At 37.8% G+C, this 20,900-nt stretch overlaps 1 protein-coding gene across 1 annotated transcript; it reads right to left on the bottom strand.

Moving 5' to 3' along the window:
- Nucleotides 1-244: 244 nt before the first annotated feature.
- On the bottom strand, nucleotides 245-19,455 carry LOC104343579 (prostatic acid phosphatase). Its single transcript, XM_009947502.1, has 11 exons — nucleotides 19,342-19,455; nucleotides 13,370-13,465; nucleotides 11,882-11,968; nucleotides 10,802-10,954; nucleotides 8,105-8,203; nucleotides 6,500-6,604; nucleotides 5,359-5,491; nucleotides 3,960-4,042; nucleotides 2,038-2,144; nucleotides 1,302-1,471; nucleotides 245-363 (listed from the first exon to the last, which is right to left on the bottom strand). Exons 1-11 carry the CDS (start codon nucleotides 19,453-19,455, stop codon nucleotides 245-247), a joined length of 1,266 nt encoding a protein of 421 aa, XP_009945804.1.
- Nucleotides 19,456-20,900: the final 1,445 nt, after the last annotated feature.

Here is a 20,900-nt window from a genome sequence, read left to right as displayed (position 1 = left end):
CCTAAAGATAGAAATTGGGGTAAATGTCTCTTCTTACAAAAGTAAATTCTTAACAATAACGTATTTCTGCAGTATTTCTCACTGCAGATGTTTAGTCTTTTAGGAGCTAGGCCGCAGATACTTCAGCTCTTCAAGTTTATTGAATATGCTTTGGAGATGAATTTGACAAGAGCAAACTGATATAAGCAACTTAAAGGACTGCTTGATGTCTATCTGCTCTCTCTTTCATTTCTTTACCTCCCCTTTAAACGTCTTGGTAATTGTTTCTGCGTCTGCAGCGTCCATAATGATAAAGGAGGTAGAGCAGTACAATGTCAAAAATGAACAACAAGCCAACAGCAACGTCAAATCCGATAAAAATATCTGTGAAGGAGAAACAATAAAACAGAAGGGAGTTAATGAAAGACATAAATGTCTATCATTTTGGATACAGAGGTAACAGTCTAATTACAAATAAGTACAACAGAAATATACTTAAATTTTGCTCATATTTGTGGCAAGATCACATGGCCTGCATTTACTGGCATACGCAATGCAAGTATAAGAACATGTACTTAGATCTAGGAAATGCGTAGTTAGTTTCCTGTGCATGAGTAAATCTTACTCTTAGGTTTTCACAGGGCAAGAGGGAGGATGTGTAGTTAATGCAAACTAGGAGTTTCATCAGGGATCAGCAAAACACTCAATATATGCAGAAAGGGGTAAATACCGGCACTATTGGAAAGTAGCACGTTGCCTTGCCCTTCACTTCCCTCCTGGAAATAATATTAAGGCAGGAAGAGGTTACCGACTGTCATCTGTTGGTAGACCGAGGCAAATAGCTGCTCTGTCTGCATGGATTAGCTGCACACTGTCTGTACAGTGGGGGTTAAGGTATCCTCAATACATAGTACACATGCCAGAAATACAGACGCATCAATCTTACTGTGAGTGTACAAATCGTTTCTGTGTTGCATCTACCGAAGGTCTGATGCATCCAACATACACAGGACTCCTTGCATAGCACCCACACCCATATTTCTGTTGGACGTTTTCAACAAGCGGAGCTCTAGTTTTGGCCATGGCCTTTAAGTAGCTCCTTATGTGAATATGCTAGTGATAGCACCGCCTTCACACTGGTGGGTAAGTCTACTCTTCACATTTTCAGAGAAATTTCTGTTGGCTTTCCCTGTCCATAGTAAAGCTGGTCCATACTTGCTAGAGGGAGATCTATCTGTTGTGTGAAAGGTGCAAAGTTTGGAGCCATTGATACAATTTCTGCCTCCGTGTCTTACGTAGAAAATACAAAGCTCTTACACTACCTTTCGTTTTGTCTTTCTTCCCACATTCTTTTGACCAATTTTCTGTAATCACAGGAGAAACTAGTTCAGCAAACTTCTCAAGAGGACAAGAAGAGGTACATCCTGGCAGAGTGAGGAGGTAAGGATCCTTTGAAGAGTCGTTCCGATAATGCATTTCAATGCTGTATCGCCTGATCAACAACATTGAAAAGATTTTTTAAAAAAGGTTCTTAAATAGAAGGTTTCCTGTTTAGAGACTGAATGTTGGAAATAGACCTACTAATACCCTACTCTGGAACCTGTTCTTCAAGAATGGAGGCTTTGTGAAAGACATCTGCAAAGCCCACTTTGCCAAAGCTAGTTACATTACTGCACAGATCACCAGTCAGCTCAAAAGGTCCTTCTGAAGTCTTCTTGAATAGCAATAGCACCAGGCTCTTCAAAACCAACTGGTTTACCTTGGAATTTATGAGATGTCTGGGAAATGTTGTTGCTATCATTTGAAGAATCAGGAAAATTTACCATTTACTTCCAGCTGGTGAGGCCTGTTTTGCTTTTCTTCCTATATTTCAAAGCACAGAAGTACATGCACATCCAGCAAACATAATTTTTCCTAGTTTTAATATAACTGTGCCTGTGGACTGATCAGTCCCTGAATTTGTATCTCCTCATAATATTTGAAAGGAAAATTATTTTGGGGAAGGCAGAAGCAAATTCCAAACACTCCTTGTTCTTGCGTACATAAGAAGATACTTGCCCACTGCTTTCTTGGTAGAGTTCAAAAAACTGGCAAGCAGCGTATGGTGGCAGTTTTCCATTGAAAATATTGAGAGCAATCTGAAGGGCCCCAACTGTGGTGTCATGCTATAGGAAAAAAAAAAAAAAAATCCATCCTTGAACATCAGTTAAGTCAACCACCATTTATCCAGAGTAATGAGACAAGAGTAGAGAGGGAGCAAAAACAAGATAAAACAAAACCTGTGTAAATTCAACTGTATTCACCATTGGGAAAAACATGTTAACAGATTACTTACTACAGACAGCAGGGGGCATTTCCAAATAGCTATTGCGGTATGTGTCTTACACTATCTGGCAATATTTTGGAGTCAGGGATACCGGGGGAAAGCAAGATATGGTCTGAGTAATAAATCTAGTTTTTTGGTGCATTTCGCTACTCCTTCCTTCAGGAGTGGTTTCGGTTCCAAGGCCAGATTAAGGCAGCGTAAGGTAGTATGGCATTTCAAGTGGAGGTACAAGTACTCTTTTTTAGATAGTTTACCAGACAAATAGTTGCGCACAAAGACTTTTCTCCTCGCTTCCACACAAACTCTAGAACTTTTAAAATTGTTGTTCCTTCTGTTTGGACTGATACAGTAAAATCTCAGGTTGGCTTCTATTTTGATGGAATCAGTTATCCACCCACGTGCAGTCTCTTCCTCTCCCCATTATCCCTCCTTTTGCAGGGTATGCTGGGAGGAGGAGCCGGAGAAAGGGAGGAAGTCCAAACACCTTGATGCCTAAATTTTGCAAGCAACTTTATATATATATTTGCTAGGCTTATTTATATTACAGTCTAACAGCTACATTTTAATTGTTATTCAGAATCTGGAAGTTTTTAGACCAATCAGTTTCAAAAATAAAAGTATACTTGGCCTTAAGGCATTAAAGCAGCAGTGAAAATTCTGGATGCACTTCTTCCATTTCAAACAGAATATAGTAGGGCTAGAAAACACATAGAAAAGGCAACAACAAAGATTTAAGGTATCGAGTGGTTTCTATATGAAGAAAGATTAAATAGGGTAGGACTCTGTCTTGGAAAAGGAAAGATGGAAGAGGTGTGACAGAAAATAGTAAGTTCCTGTGTGACCCAGGAAATGTGAATAAAGAATGACTATTCCCTGTTTCTCACAAGAGAAATGCTAGGAAGGAGCTAAATCAGTATTAAGTTTCAAAAAAATAAGGAAGTACTTTTTTTCCTTTAACTCGCAAGTCATTGCCACAGGATGTTGCAGAGAACAAAAGTATAAATATATTAAGAAAGTGATTAGATAAATTGATGGAAGAAAGTCTGTCAAGAGCTATTAAACACACAGACACAGATTCTATCTCAGGAAGTTCCTAAGCCAGCGATTGCTGGAAGGTTGTATCAGGGGAAGCATCACTCTGTGCTGGCATTATTCTCACATTCTTCCCTGCTGTTGGCCATTGTTAGAGACAGGATAATGAATGAGCTAAGTGGATCTTGGTATCACCCAAATGGCCCTCTTCATCGTCTAAAATGATAAAAAAAAAAAAAAAAAAGAGAATCCACAGCTGTATCATCCCTTTCTAAGTAGAGGAAGAGTTTGGAGGCACAGCTGAAGTTCTGCTATGTGCCAAAATCTCTGGGTTAGGAGCACTTAAGGAAGGATGCAACTTATAGAGGCTGCATAATTAAGTTGCATAAAAAATGCATAATAAAATACATAGTTTTCTTTACCAAGTATAGTTTGACTGAAACTGAGGTGAGATCCATCCTCCTGCTGTGATCTTGTACTGACTGGTGTTCGGCTTGTTAGCTGAATTGGACTGTATTATGTTATTCTTTCATTTAACTTACAGGGAGACTCTGATTATTCCCTTTAAGGGTCTTTTACTGATAAAGTCATAGCAAGATTTATGAAAGATGAAAATACTCACTGCAGAGTAGACCTCCATTTTTCTCTGTTTTGAAGAATTGGCAGCTTGTTTAATACTATTTAAAATTATATTCACAAGGACACCTTAAAAAAATGGGAACAAGGAAGAGGAAAACAAAGATATAACATTTGCATAGAAACGAAAAAGGCGAAAGGTTTTGAGCATCAAATAGAAGACATCTACTCAGGCCTTATACACATTTTTTAGCTTACATATTACAGAGGTAAAATATATCATTCATCATCCAGGTCAAGTGAAGAGGCAGGATTTACAGGAATCTAGAACTATCCTGAGAACTGGGGCTAATGACACTTCTGGTTTTGTTATGCTGAGACCTCTCCATCATTTTTTTGTCTGTTTGGACTCTTGCAATAATTACAGCTGTGCTAGCCTCTTCCTCTCTAGATATTGAAGAAATACTTTTAACTGTTGACTTCCAACAAGTCACACAGTATCAGTTCTTCATTTTTCCACAGCTCTTTTGCACTCCTTCTCGAGACCGGAGATGTTTTAAAGCCAATAGGATAAGGGCAGGAAAAGTTTCCTGTCGCACAATTTATACCATTCTAGGGAAAGAAGGCATAACCGGTGTGCCCGTGAACACTAGAAAAAAAGTCGTGAGCACATCATACGGCCACCTACCAGCTGGTGGGCTTTAATGCAGGTTTGATCCAGTGATGCATATGCCCAGATGATGAGGCTGCTAATAATTCTGCAGGGCAGTTGCATTACAAAGACTAGCCCCAAACAGTCCAGCCTGCAGATATTCAGGCTCACTTGTTTGGGTTTCCTGCTCAGGGACACCTGGGAACCACATGACAAATGCTTGGGTTGTGTCCTGAAGTAGTGTCAGAATGTGCATAGCCTATGCACCCCAGTTTTGGACCTAAACAGTAGTCCCAGTTCCTGCACTACAGACATAACTTTTTCTAACTCGTTTTCTATTCTGATCAGACTGATTTGGAGCATCTTTATATCAGTCTCTTGAAGAGCTACCGATGTGTTGCCAAGGTTTTGGCACAATATATAACCGGTACATCAAAGGGAAAAATAAAGTTCAGGAAACAGAATAAACATTGGAGAAACAGAACTTAATCTAACCTAATACCCATGAGGGCTTGATTTTTTCCCTTGGATGTCTATAATCTTTCTTAAAATCCTAATCCCTTAAGAACTATGGGATAACTAAAGAGATTAATGTTTACACCTTGTTTCAATATCTCTTCCATGTAAATGCCGGTGTTCAGAACATATTTTGATGCTTAATAGAACATCCAATGTCCATAGTTACCAATCAAGGTTCTGTATCAACAATTTTGCATGAGTAAGGTGACATGATGTTGAATGTTACCATAAGCAATGTCTCCTTCTTCCAGAGAGTTTTGCATTTTTGATTTACCTCCTTGTAGCCGTGATTTCTCTTCTGTTTTATAAAGCCCAAATATTGATAATAAGGACAATTCTGCCAGTTTTTCCATCTTGTCTATTACGTCTTTGGTGGCCCATACAGGGAGAGTATAATTGTGAATATCCTAGTGATAAATAAAAAAAAAAAAAAAGAATGTTTTTTCTTTTACTGGTTTCCATCATCCTCTTGCCCAGCCTCACTCTACTACATTTAGACTCTCTGAGGCTGCCCTGCAGTTCTTTGTCCAGTGTGGTTTCACACATTAGTGTGCCCTGAAATACCCTTTCTGGGAACTGGGATTGGCCTAAAGTGGGTGAATGGGAAGAGGGGAAACAGCTGTGTGAAGGGATCCCTTGTAGGTATAATGTGTTCTTGCTATAGCAATATATGGTTTTGGTTTTGCTAGTACGAAAGATTGCAGACATGTCTTATCCTCTTCCTTTCCTCTAGGTCTTCAGGGTATAACTTAGCTCCAGCTTTTCTTGTCTTTTTGACAGTTGTCCAGATGCCAGTTCCATGAAAGGCCCTTTACAGACAAGTGTCACTCTCCAGTCCTGTAAGAGTGACAGTGTCTTACAAGGTTTAAGTGCCTCAGTGTCTGGAGGATATGTTCAACAGCCTTCATGTGCTGCTGATAACGGCTGGGCCAAATGAAATCATTCCATGCTTGGAGCCAGTCTGATTTTATTCGCTGGTAGCAATCATCATCTCCTAATTTTCTGCCTGGTAGATCATAATCTTACCTCTTATTTTCGACATCTAATTATTTTGATGTTTACCTGTTGAATGCTAAAGCAAATAATTTAATTTTCTTGTTAAAAATCCTAAATATATCCTAGGCAGCGTGCTCAAACAATTCTATAGCAGCATATCGGGAAGGAAAATGAGGGAATAAAGGGGATGGATTTCAGTACCAGTCCTTCAGGACAAAACATCAAATGGAAACAACAGTTTCCCAAGCTGTAAACCATGTTTTTGGGTTATCTTTTACCAAAGCAGTAAATTAGAATTTAGATTCAAATTAAAAAAAAAAAAAAAAAAAAAAAGGCAAATGATACCACATTGCCATGGTTTAACTGAAACCTAGCTTAGGAGTTATATTCTTTCTCAGCCTCTATTACCTTATTATTACCTCACAGTGTAGAGTATCATATGTATTCCAGAGCTCGAAATTGTCCAGTATTTTAAGATGATTTAGTTCAAGTCCTGTGTTAACTGCCACTGTTTGTAAAAAGTCCTGAGGAAAAAAAAAGTGAAGAGTATACCACAAATACATATGGAATATTTATGCATACAGATTCATTAGCATCCAACATGGCAACACAGTACTGTTTAATTTTACACAGGTGAAATCCTTGTAGTGGAAGATTTTGGTTGCAAATTTCATTTTATAACCATTTCAAGGTACTAATTTCTATTTCAGACACTGCTTTTTCTCAGCCCTGCTATGGATAAGTCTGGTGCTCTCTCTGCTGCTCTCTTCTGTCGCTCTTCTGATTGCTCCAGGAGGCTACCTTAGTCACCTCAAGCCTTCAGATATAAGGAAGACGAAGGAACTAACGGAAAAGGAACATGAGAAGAAAGATGAGGAGGAAACAGAAAACTAAAAAGAGCTGAGACAAATACTCGGGATGAGGCAAAAAGAAATTGAAAAGGAAACTAGATTTTCCTTCTGCCATTGAAGGGGAGCTGAATATCTAAGTAATAATTCTACAAAAATTCCATAGGGATTCTTGCTACACGATACCACAGAAGAATAAAGGGACTCCTTAATATCCCTTATTCTCACATTAACTGTTTCATAATAGTAGCTGAGAGAGAAGATAGCTGGGAAGTCATATTTCACTTCCCATTGCAGATGAGTGAGTCTGATCAGAGTAGCTGAGCTAGCAGAAATTTAGAAAGAAACAACAAAAAGGAAAATGTTTGGTTTAGCCCTAGCAGTAAGCCTGAAGTGACTTTGAGATAATGTGTACAGATGCAGCCAGGGTATGAGGAACAGGAGAGCACTGTTTTATTTGTGCAGTAGTGCTGTTACAAAGTGCATGGTTGGGCAAACGAGAACAGCAGTAACCACTATCTAGAGCAATTATTATCCACAAGAACTGGTTGCTTGAGGCAAGTATAGCACCCCTGTACCTACATCCTGCTGCAGCACTGGAATGGGAAATTTTGCATCTCTGACTGTGAAGATTTGTGTCAGGGCCAAACTAGAAGCCTGTCTTGTTACGGATCTGAAATGCTTCTCAGAGAAATTTACATAAGTCACTATGTTCACCTGGTTGGGTTTGCTTTAGTTACCTGTTATAGTGTCAGCTTCAGAAAGACACAGCAGGAAGGCATAAATCTTCCCATTTTTCCATTTGATTTATTGGATTTTTTTAGAATTGGTTTTGTGCCACCCTGTAAAACTGGAAATTGCTGCATCTAGAAATTTCTTCCCTTAGATCATGAAACTTTAACTACATGCGGCTCTAAATAGTCTCAGAAAATTAATGTTGAATTCACATTTCAAAAGATCAATATAGAAAAGTATGAGAAATGCATAAGCATGTAAAACACACTTTTTGATTGTATTAGCCTAAATTTATTATTTTAAGAGAGTCCTCAGGATTATTTCTTTTTTGCATTTATTTATTTTTGCATTTTAGCAAAAGCAAACAATGCACTTCTGTACCTTCTACATTTAGTTACTTTCCTTCATCTTAGATTTTATTTCCTTTTTATTTTGTCTTACCATGTATGGTTGTATTCTATTTTGAAATTCGCTAGATGTTTGTGTTTCATTCTGAAGTTCATCAAAACGGGGACAGTCAAGCAGAGGAAAATTCAACCTCTGAAACAAGAGAAGTAAAACTTAAAATAGTTCTAGAATTAATCAACACACTTCGAGTTTTTCTACTGCTGAGATATTGCTACGTAATATTTATAGATTCATGGCCATGCTACAGCTACTTCATAACAGTTTGTGGGTACCTTGTTCATTAATTCAGTTAATATAAGCAATGGACTGTGGTAACTTGGCTTTTCAGTGGCTTCTTGTGGCTATGATAGCTTGATTTCCCTCAGTTTAACTGATCTTGGCAAAAAGCAATTATGCATTACTGTTAGGGGATTGTTTTGAGAAATGGATCATGGTCCATGGTCAGGAATTTTAAAAAACTACCATTTCCATCTTAATTTCTGAGTCCCCCCACATGCAGCTTGACTCCACCTGGTACTGGAATCTGAATTGCTTCTGCATCTACACATCCTGCTCTCATCTCTTTGGAGGTAAGCAGCGTATTGTGTCAAACATTTTAAGTACCACTTAACGGACAGAACTTGAAACAAGAGTGGCAAGTAAATTGTGCTCCTGAAATATCAAAAAGCTATGAGCTTAATGGTTCTGTTTTTATTTAGGGATATGGTTCACTTTTAATAGCTCCAAGCGTATGCATTACGAGGTCACCTGATAGTACATATTGTGTGAATACCTATTTGTCCATCGAACACTGCACTCTGGCAAATCTGCTTTATGCCAATTGCAGGACAGATGATACCTGATACAGCATAAAGTTTCAATAAAAAGTTATGATGAGCAAAATAAGCTTGCGTTGGTTCAGCACATTGTGTCACATCACTGGAGCATTATTGACTCAGTACTAATATTATCCTATAACCATACAAATCATGTCAAGGAACTGACTTAATATACAGTGGAGAAATTGACTTCAGTATCTATGGCTTATGTATGTACAGGAAGGTTTACTCTGTCTTGGAGCAAACGTTAGCGGACTGTACTTCCAGCATGTCTCTTTTCTCTTTGATTTATCAATGTGAAGCTTGCAGCAGCCACCGACACTAGCACACTCTCACTTGGACAGATTTCCAAGGATCCATTTTTTATGTGACAGCAGCACACTGGAGGGTGAAGTCTCAAAGCTGCAATATGAAACTGGAGAATGTTGTTTAATTACACAATAACAAATGTTTCTCTGGCTGTATGGCTTAATTATCCCCCTCTAGGTGTTATTAATTAAGCCACTCCCTTTGGCCTCATTAAGCAGTACTCAATACTGTTGCCTGTCAGGTTTTGATAGATCTCAGTGGCTGAAAAATGAACTGTGATTAGTTTTTTTTACAGGACTGCACTTGGCCTCAATTTCCCACTTTATATTGCTTAGGGCTTGAAAATACCCTCAAACATCTGCTTGCTTTAACGAGGGAACAATGTTTTTTCCAGGTGGTTTGCATTTTAACAGGAATTTTGAGTTGCTGCAGAAGTGTGTTTCAGTCATGAGATACTAGAGATTCCTACAAATGAGCTTGCCTTCTCCAAACAGGTTATTGCACTGAACTGTGATTCCCCTAAGGGCTTTGAGGTTGTATTTGGCCAGAGCTCTGACCACTTTGATGCTTTTTCTTCTAGTGAAAGAACTTCCCCTAGTGTTCCACATTTAAATAACTGTGGCAGCATTCTTTTCTGTTGAGGAACAGGGTTAAGTTTCAAGCTGAATCACATTGTGCCTAATCCAGTTTGTGGAAACAGTTTCTCCCCTACCTGCATTCAAGCATAGCCTCCAAGAATGGAGGAATGCCAATGGGAGGCAGGTGTGGCCACTCCCTAATGACAGAGCCCATCCTCTGATGGTGGTGACTGCACAGGCAGTTTTTCAATAGGATTTTTGTATACATTTCCTTAAAGTCAACTTGTGTCCTCAAAGGCAGAAGAAAATTAGCTGTTCTTCTTGTTACACTGAAGAACTTTTCGTCCTTGCTCAACACACTGTCCCCTACACAGTCCTTGTCACAGGAGCCAGTGAAATTAAAATCTAAACCTGAATCAGCCAGGGAGAGCTGCATACAGCAAAACTGCTACAAGACCTGTCATTCAGGTAGGTCTGCTCTTATGAACCACAAAGCAAGTACTAGGGTTTCATTAAATGTTTGTATAGTACTGAGCATAAAAGGGCCCTTGTCTGTAATTAAGGTGCCTAAGTGCTACCAGAATACAAAAGTAATCATTGAGAGGCCATTACAGTGGCTGGTGAAATTTCTCAAATAAACTATGGAACAAACTTGCCAAGGAGAGGAGGTCTGTGTAACTGATTGGTGCTTAGGAAAGCGCTTGTTATTTGTAAAGGTTTAGGACAATCTCTCTATAATACTGTTCAAAAGTGTCCTTGCCAGGAGATATGTTAGAGCTGTACCTTGAAGAAAATGGTAGTGTGGATGACAATGCAGGTAGTCTGCAACTATAGAAGGAGGATTTTCATGCAGCTGTTACAGTTGACCTGTGACATGCTTGTCAGCCAGTAGCTGCAGTTGATGTTTTCTATTAGATTGAGCTCAAAAAGAATAGAAAGTATTTTTTAGCTTTTTTCCCCCTTTTTCTCTTTTTTGCTTCTGGGAAAGTTTAAGGCATTATAGGAAGTATATAGCCAGTACTCACCCGGTCTGCTGATTTTTGAAAAATATGAACTGGAATTGGTTGCCAGAGAAGCTCAGGGTTCCAAATTTGGCTGCTAGTTGGTGGAAAGAGGCCAGAAAGGTATGACTGGGCACTCATAATGGTGCGATCATAATCTGTACTTTGGATGTAAAACTGAAGATAGAATAGCAAAGAGTTAAAAATAAAATGGAAACAATAAATAAGGAATTTCGCTGGCTTCTCCTTTTCAGTTTTACGTTTTTGAGTAAAGTCGAGACAGTGAAACCATGACTCACCTTTCTAGGGCCCTAATTCATTTGCATAAGTGGAATTGCCAAAGCATCTTTCAGTTTGGAATCTAACCCTCAGACTGAACTAAGAAGAATAAGAAAGCATGATTTAAAATAAGGAAGCTCTCCATCTTCTGAGAGTCAGAGGAACATTGATACATATAGATGTGGCGCTCAGGGACATGGTTTAGTGGTGGACTTGGCAGTGTCAGGTTTATGGTTGGACTCGATGATCTTAAAGGCCTTTTCTCACCTAAATGATTCTGTGATCCACCTGCTATGTGGTGGATCCACCTCAGGAATGAAGGCACTTAAAACTGTAAACCTCTCTTGGAAGCATAGCAAAGCTGTAGTCTTTCCCATCAATGCATCCATCATGTACAGACCAAAACAGCAGTGGTATCTTCCCCACAATGGATCTCTACTGTATGACAAGCACATCCAAACAATTGTTAGACCTCTCTTTTACAGGATGAAGTATGTGAGCATGACACATCACATGACTGGATATGCATTTGCCTTTCAACAGGGTGGAACAATATTGAGTCAGTACAGACAAATTCCCCATTCATTCGGTGGTGTGGAGCTGTTCAGTCCTGGAAAACTGGGCAGTGGAAGACCCAAACTGAATGTAGGAGCTGAAAGTTTTACTTTAGTCTGTGCTTTTAGCTTGACATAAAAGTCTGACTTTCAAAAATGTTCTTCTATTACCTTAATTTTTCCATTAATGAAATGACTATGATGATGTGCTTTCATCTAGCATAGTTCCACTATGCCAGAGAAATGTCCTCCAGACAGTTCTGCTATATACCTCTTGCCGGTTGTATGTGCTGTTCAAAAAGTTGGAATATCTTTCCCTCACGTACTGTCCAAGTTCAAATAGCTGCTGCATTCCAGTCTATGGGGCAAACATACAAAGGGATATTAGATTAAAGTAATTGGAGAATCTTAATGTAGAAATTTTTTTCTATTTTCATTTTTGTCTTCAGCAATCGGTTTTTAAGAGATCAAAACCCGTTTGTATAATGTACTGTATATATTGTAGGTGATCTAGAATTTTTAACAGAAATACTCATTTATATCGATAAAAAAATTATACGTTCTGAAATGTTAAGACTCCAATGTCTGCTACAAGAAAGGCAAGGCACCTGATTCTCTACAAATACTGTTTCCACAGTGCTGTAGCTGTGTAGACACTCCTGGAGTATTAATGATCAACATTGTTTTTTACAATGTATGTCAATTAATGACATCTGAGAAAGGATGATTGATAACCTAGTATTTATTATTGTCATTGCTCTGCTATTTGATCAACCTGATATATTTGTGTCTTGCATTTCACGTCTTAAGTAACATCCTTCCATCTTTGCCTTAGTTCACCTGCAGTTGTCTCAGATTGCACACTGTCTTTTCTGTTATTCATTTCCAAAGCTGAGATGAACTTTTAAACTTTTAGCTGTCAGAGAAATATGTTCTTACTACTGTTGCCAAAAAGATAAGAAAATAGCAAAAAGGTCTCAGAAAAATCTGTGCCAAAGCAGAAACATTTTTTCTTCTTACAACGTAAGCTATGTACCTGGGGATATTAATGTGTTGTCTGGATGTCTGAAGTTTATAGATCTTTCAAGCCTCACTTCAAACACTAAATGCTGAACTGTATCTGATTCATGCTTCTGCACCATGATGAAGTATTATTAGGAAAATTAGGAAATGCATTGGCCTCTCTTTGCTCCAGAATTTCATATGTCAAATACAGTTAAAGAGCTGAGGTTTGATGTTGAAATGCCAGAGCAAGAAGTATGTTCCTAGTGAAACTCTACGCTGAAAACAACCTTATTAGAAAATGTATTGACCCCAGAAGCAGCCTTCTCCTGCAGGACTTCCCTTGTTTTGTGAGTAGGTGGTCGCCAGCCGAATGATGAGATGTGGACTCATCACTTGACCTGGTGGGCAGTGTCATTCCTTTACCCTGTCACAGGGCCTAATGCTTAATGGTCATTAGAACTTCATCAATATTAGAGTATAATCAATGTTTAAACTTGCCGTTTGTTTGAATGTTGACACACTACCAGGAAGTTGTTGCTTTTAGGAAGGTAGTTATAAAACTATGATAGACAAGATTTCAGTTTAACAGTAGTTGGATGAATAATATTGCAAAAGTGTTTATGAATTACGAGGTATTGCTAATACCAACTATCAATACTTGGGATTAGCTAATATTTCTGAGACACACATGAAAAATTCTGTCCACTTCCTGGTTTAGTAGCATATATAAGTTCTTCTAAGAAAGTCAACGTACCTTGGTAAGTTGTCCAAATCCCTGGGGCCATTCACTTTCTTTGTGTAGATCAGTTGGAAAGTTTACAATTGGTGTTCTGTCACCATGTCGGAAAACCTAACAATATTACCAATAAAAAAATCAAGTTAATTACTGTTAACATTCCTTTCTTACCTAGCTAGAAGTCAAGCATACATTATACTTCCAGTGCCATTTTTCAAATTAAAATATTGGAGAGTCTGCAGAAATCAAGTCAAGTAGGACTGGAGTACATTCTTTACACAGAAAAATAGGTATAATTATATAGAAATTTAGTGGGCACAAGCCTGATGATTCTTCCTCCTAGAACATAAAATTAATCAACCAAGATGTTAATATTGAGATTACATCCATAGCTAGGCACCTAGACAAGAAATCTGGCTGAATTTTGGACACTCAGCACCTCTGAATATTAAACCAGTTACTGATGTGCTTATATGAGTATTTAATTACTTTGGCATTGACACCTGAAATTTTTTGTAACTCCTTTTTTTCATAGAAGTATCTTTAAAAGTAATTCCATGTACACATCAATCTTATGTTTGATTTCTCCATCATCCTAAAATATAAAGATGAAAAAGTATAAACATTTACACTGTTAGCTTACTCAACATATATTAGTACTTTTACATACACGTATGAAAATATTTTTGAAAGTCTGTAGGATGTTTTTCTGTTAAATTCAGTGAGAACAAAGTTTGGTCACTTTCCTATCCTGGACAGTCTGGCATGGTGAATATTAGTGTGATACAATCAATCATATGATTTTTACATCAGAAACCTTAAATTAAACTTTTTAGTTTTTTATTCCAGCAGACAAAGAGAGTGCCAACCCTAGACTAAATAGTTCCGAAAACCTCTGAATTACCCTTCCTAACTGTATCATGGGTGGGCACAAAAAATTTCACATTGAAAGCAAATGCTGGAATACAAATTCACAGGGCTCCAGACAATCTTCCAGGATGCTGATCCAAACTGTTGCAAAAGTTACCTTTGCTTGTATCAATGTGCACATAAGCAACCTCATTCCTGACTTTGCAGAATAAAATGGCTATGTGGAAGCATGGTATATTTGTTCATAAAATGACGTTTATACCTCACTGCTATATAGCTAGATTATAATTAATACTCTCCATTGCCTCATTGAGCCATGTCATTCTTCCCCAAACATCAGAGAGATTTATACACGCTAGTTAGTTTGCCACTCCCACTGGGAGGTGTTTTATGTTTATGTTTTTTAAAGTAAACACAAGCAGTGTGGCTTAATGTTTTAATTACAACACACACCCTTTTCATCAGCCTTCTGTACTAATGTGCACAAAGCTGTGCTAGAACAGGTACTTTAGAGATGGAAAATACCATCCTTTAAAGGCAAGTATAATTGGATTTCTCCCTCTGTTCATTTTCTACAATAGACAGCAGGGTTTGCTAGAGTAGATGTTACCATTAGAACTACGTAGAAAACTGCTTATTATTTTTTTGCTTTGCTAGTTGAATTTCACTGAAGAAAAAAATCTATCCCTTTTTTCTGAGTTCAAGTACAGCAAAACAGCCCATAAAATCTTCTTAAATATTTTATTTTTGCTTCTCTATGCAATTTTTAATTCTGTACATGTCTTTTCTTACTAATCTGGAATCTGAGTTGGTTCTTTATAATAATTTCTAGTGCATCACTACGGAATAGGAGAATGGGTAATGAGCTACATTGTCGGGTGATTGAATCAGTTGCATGCAAGAAAAATCAGTGAGGGGGACTTTTGTGTCAGTGCTTATTTCCTTGGTGTTTTGACATGCCAACATACATAGGTGTCAGGTAGGATTCATCAGCTTTTCTGAACAAGATGATGCCTCTGTAAAGAATGAAGCTTAAATTCCCAATTACAATGTAGCTGCATACTTTCCTGTTAAATTATCCAGCTTCACAGCAAAGCATTTTTATGAGTAACTGACCATTGCTCGAACTGACTGACATGATTAAGTAAGTGACTATTTTTTTAGGCAATATGTAGTTATGGATCAACACTTGGCCAATAAATATGTGCTTTTTATTAGTGAAAAATTACTGAAAATGTGTTAGATTTTAAATACTGGTTTCTGATGCTTTATATGTAATGTGCAACATAACCCTCAGCATGTATTTCACTATCACAACAGTCAGCCCCTACAAACTTTCAATAAGCCAGAACAGAGCAGCATTTTACCTGAACAGAGGTGAGAGGGCAAAGAGATCAAGATCAAAAGATATTCAAATATATGTGGGAGCAGGAGATGTAAAGAAAAATATTTTCTCTCTTCATAACCTTAAGAAATGGAAACAGTGGAGGTTCTCTTCTAAAAAGCAGCCCAGCTTCTTTAAGTACACACAAAATAGAAAAAAGTTTGGTTCCTTGTTTGTATTTCTGCATCTTCATTGCACAGTGACATATAAATATGATATTAACACTAAGTTGGAAATGGCAAGAAAAAGCAAATACTTCTAAGGGCAGAACACTGGTTTTAGGAATTGAAGGACTAAGCTTCTCAGCCAACAGATTTTTGTTTGTGCTCAAACCTCCTTCTTTCTTGCTACTTCTGAAAATGACCTTGCTTCGGTCGCAGTTGGAAATAAAACAATGACCTCATGAACAACCACTTACATTTCACCTAAAAGGTTAACTTGTTCAGTCATAGCTACATTTTAGGAGACTTTTTTTTTTTTTTTTTTTTTTAATTTAAAACTTGAAGAACAGCTTTTGTATTTGGAAGTTTGTCTTTTTCATTAGAACACCTGATACTGTTAGGGAAAGAAAATGTACAAATGCACAAAGCTTATGTTGCTCATCAATATGTGTTTCTCAGTGCTCATCATTGGATTTTTTAAGAAGGAGCTAATCCTTCAAATTAATTTAAAAATATGTGCGGTGCAGCATCTGTTACTCCTGGCCTACAGACTGTCTTCCTGTCCTTTCAGAAGGCATAGCACACGACAGGATGAGAAAAAAGGAACAAGGACACATCATAAAAGGTGAAAAGACACTGGAAATCAAGAAGGAAGGGAGAGCAAGGAGGATGGACACAAAAAAAGCAAATATACTGTTTGATACTTTAATTTTGGCACTTCTATCTGAAGTGCTTCACCTCAGTCAGTTCTCAAAAGCAGTAGACGGATAGTTACTAAATACCCTTTCCTTCAACTCTAATACAACTTGAACCTGATTTAGCATCTGGGTTCTCCCGTTCACTCTTTGTAACTTTGTGAAGGTGATCACTTCAGATCAAAATGGCCACATGATTCAGACTTTGGCCAGCATTTGCCTCCATTGTTGTCAGGTGAAAAATGATGTTGGAGAAAAACCGGCATGGAGGTGAGGGTGAACTGAGAATACAGCATGCGTAGTATATAGAATTGTAGAATCATTTTGGTTGGAAAAGACCTTTATGGTCATCGGGTCAAACCATTATCCTAACACTGCCAAGCTCACCACTAAACCGTGTCCCTAAGCACCACATCTATACATCTTTTGAATAACATATTCATTCAGAAATGCAATGAATTGCAGTCAATTGTCTGTCTCTGAGTAATAGTGAGCCTCTTACAGACATTTTTATTGACAGACTCAACTTCAAACAGAAAGATTTCTTGTTTTGAAGCCAGCAGTAACAATGAAGAAACACAAGAGAAACAGAACCAGTCATGCTGCCAATTCAGGGGAACCATAGATGCAGAAACGCTGAGCATGTTTAGTCAAGGTTTCAGACTGCTTAGCTTGATTAGACAAGTAGATAACATGCTCAGTCAACACTTCCTATCCTGAGTTACAAGAAGAAAGACATGATGAATCACAGTACCTCAGAAACCACACCTCTTTTTATATATGACAGGTGAAAGGAGCACCTGTGTGGAAGCAGAAGTCACAGGTCAGAACTTCTTTATACAGAGGCAATAAATCAGTATTTCATTTCTACTTGGGTAACCGATGGCACATATTTCCTGTTTTCTTCTTTTATATCTAGTTTAAATTCAGTGCACAAGAATTATAGTGAAGGCTGATGTTAACACATGAGAAAGAAAATTAAAATAGCATTTTGACAAATTGGCTTGAATTAGAGCTTTTCAGCCAAGAAGACCTGTGGCCAACAAGCAAAATGCACAGAATCAGCACAAAGATGGAAATCACGAGGAGACAGCAAGACACCTTCCCAGAGCACAGCAAAATTTTCCCAGAGCATAGCACAATTCTAGAAGTGAGCAAACAGGAACATTTGTCTGTGTTTTCTCCCCTGCAGATGCGTTTTATATTGTGCAATTCTGCTAAGAAAGTTTTAACAAGTCATTATGACACATTTTCACAATGCAGTAATACTCTCAGGTGAAAACATAGCAATCTACAAAGTACAGCTTGAAAACCGCTATTGAATTCTCTCAGAAAGATGCCTTTTGGACTTACCTTGACTGCAGCCATACACCCATTATATCCCATTATATCTGTGAAATGTTCTGGGGCTTATTCCTGTCCTATTTATTTATGCCAGCAATTCTGTTCCCATGAAAATTCAATAACTGAGTTCAGAAGGTAAAGTTCCGTTGAACACATAGAAACCAGTAATAAAAGGAAGACAGTTTAAACGAAATTACTATTATTTTAATATTAATTGTGATAAGATACCCTATAAATAAAGTGGCTTTTATTTTTTTTCCTGGCAGGTGGGAAAGATGGCTGCATACTTGTGGGGAGCAGATGATTTTGGATAGGAAGCCTCTATTTCTGCAAAACCATTGCTTGTTAGAACACAATAACAGCTGCAATTCAATAAAAGTCTCCTTCCCTTCAAAGAGTTAGTTCTTGAAGGCTTGCTGACTGCCTTGTTTCATCTGAGTGTCCAGTTCTTCCCCTTACCATTGAAACAACATTTAAGTATATTGCTATACACAGAACATTACTGGAATTAGCATTGAGCCCCTGACATGTGCAGTGTCTGATAGAGCAATAAGCCTCAGCAGGAGCAGGAACTGGTTTTTCCTGTGTACTCTGGCCTCTCTCCTAGTGGCACATCTACAATGCAGCCAATAGACAACTAAGTATGAAATACTTTATCTGGAGCTAGATGTTATGTTTTGGATACAGTATTTCTGTCTGTTATCTACATGTGCCCGTAATGTCTCAAATAGGGAAAAGTGGAAGAAGATCTTAAAATTCCTTTTTATAAATGTGAATTCCAGTCCCCAAAACTGTATATGATACTCCTTTAGACTAACTACTCTTTATCAGTTTACTTCTTATTAAAAAAAGAAAGTAGAATGAAAAGGACTATGATGGAACCATCATGATTCAAACTATTTCGTTGAATTCACCTCTCTTTTACTTGAGCTATTAGGGAAAGTGACATTGAAGTAGTGTCCAGTTACTTAAAAATATGAAATGGCCCAGCAAAAAACCTATTATAGTCAATTTTCAACCTAACTGTAGGTTGAAACATTTATCTCAAATCTCTACATAAAAATGCCCTTTTCTGTTTCTCAGTATACTGCTGTGCCAATTCAGTCATTCGGAAATGGCAAATACCTTTATTTTTGTGGTAACTTCTGTAACATCATAAGCTTCAGCTTAAAAGCACAGAGAAGGTAGGCCATAATTTCCAGCTCTCAGACTATGCATTAGTGTCAGCTAAATTAAGCAAGAACAGGTAAACTTAGACCTCAGATCCCTTGACTCCTGTGCACTATGTGTCTACCACTAAGCTAAGTTGTTCAGTTGCCTTGAAATAATAACTAGGGGTTAGGAGATGAAAATTCTTATAACTAGAGGCATTTTTATCTTCTTTAAGTAAAGTTTTTGAACTCAGTAAGCAAAAGGGCAGCAGTAGTTATTTCTAAGTCTAAAAAGAGGCAAAGCAGCTGCACACCTTTTTTGACTTGACAGCCACATCAAATTCCCTGTATTCCCCGCAACAAAACAGAAAACAAATCTACTTACTACAACCACAAACTTCAGTTCTCTTTCTGCAGTAGTCTGTTGAAGCAGAATGAGGATAATATGAAAAGAAAACCATAGGATCCTAGATGGGTTGGGAAGCCATAGCACTCCCATCCTGGCAGAGGATGAAAAAAGACTTCGTAGCTCCAGCAGCTGCTCAGGTTGAACAGCCCAGACGTCAGGCTGTACTTTCAAAAGGGGCGGATCTGCTGCCGGTGAATTTCAAATCCAAGAGGAATGTTGTGTGACTACGCAACAAATTACATTGCCCTTTGTTTTCAAATTACTGTTTACATTGTATTTAATCAAATCATAATTTATTTCCTTTTTCTCGGTGATATTTTTGTCTTTTGGAGTGTAAGAACAAGGTTAAAATGTGAAGGAGTTGCTTAACATTCTAATGTTTCAACCTACCTGTTCTGTTTCCAGTTCTCAGAGCTTGGAATTTTTCCAGGCTATAGCATGGCCACAAGGATGAACTTGGAACAAAGAGCCAGGCAATACTCTCTTCTTTTGCTGCTCAGTTGGTCCCTTTTCAGCTTCCCTCCCCTCCTTTTTTCTTTACTCTTCTACATTGTCACTGTGAAATTACAATAATTATTTCAAACAACACTTCATGTGGGTTAAAATTACCAGTCCCTCAGATAAAATAGTTGAATAAATCTTGCAACAATTATGTTCTTTAAGCTTCTTGCTGGGCAGTTATTTACTCCTCAGTTTGTGTGTGTTGCTTTTCTTTTTCCTTGGAGTATATTTATACTTCTTCTTTTGTAAATGCTTATGTCAAGTTCTTTTTTGGCCTTAATTCTCTAAGACATTTCTTGTGAACAAGCCCTGGAGCTCATATTTTTATTGTTACTGATAAAGAACACTTTTTTTGACAGTAGCTCACTGGCTTTGAGAAGATTCCTCAGCTTGCCTCTGATGACTTCCTCTTTATAAAATAAGAATAACGATACTTCTAGACTTGATTTCATAAGGATTTTCTGAGTAAATTAATTACAATTTGCAGAGACCTATAAACAGAGTTCTCTAAATGTTAAAACTTAAGGTCCTCTGTGTATTGTCTGAGTCCTCCGATTCCCGTCATACTCAAACCTGACTCAAGGTCTTCTGTTCAGCTTTCTCAGTGTTCTCTACATCAGGTATTTAACCGTTTACCAGAAATACTATCTCTAGGGCCCTAAACCCCACTAAGCCTCAAGTACTCTTTTTAAGTTGTGTGAATGACCTTAAGTATCCATTTCATCTGATGGATGGGAGTGGAAGGGAGGAGGTCTCTTTTGTCAGTCCATGCCCAATTTTCAGCACTTAATTGAACTTCTTTCTTCCTCCACTGTTATGTCCCACATCACCCTCCTTTTTGGTCTCTCCTGGTGTGATTGTGCCTATGCAGAACGTGTAAGAGAGTAATCCATACTTCATAAATATATAATACTTTGTCTTTCCAAAAACAAATGTAAGCTGATCATCTTCCTCTATTATTTAAGAGTGCAGGTCATGAAATATACTTTCTTTAGAATATTTTAATATGCCTCAAAAATCAAGAATGGGTGTCC

This window comes from Leptosomus discolor, chromosome 7, assembly GCF_034619465.1.
Source record: "Leptosomus discolor isolate bLepDis1 chromosome 7, bLepDis1.hap2, whole genome shotgun sequence".
Taxonomy (NCBI): Eukaryota; Metazoa; Chordata; class Aves; order Leptosomiformes; family Leptosomidae; genus Leptosomus; species Leptosomus discolor.
Note: the sequence above shows the minus strand (reverse complement) of the source record. Positions and strands in the feature narration are given on the sequence as shown.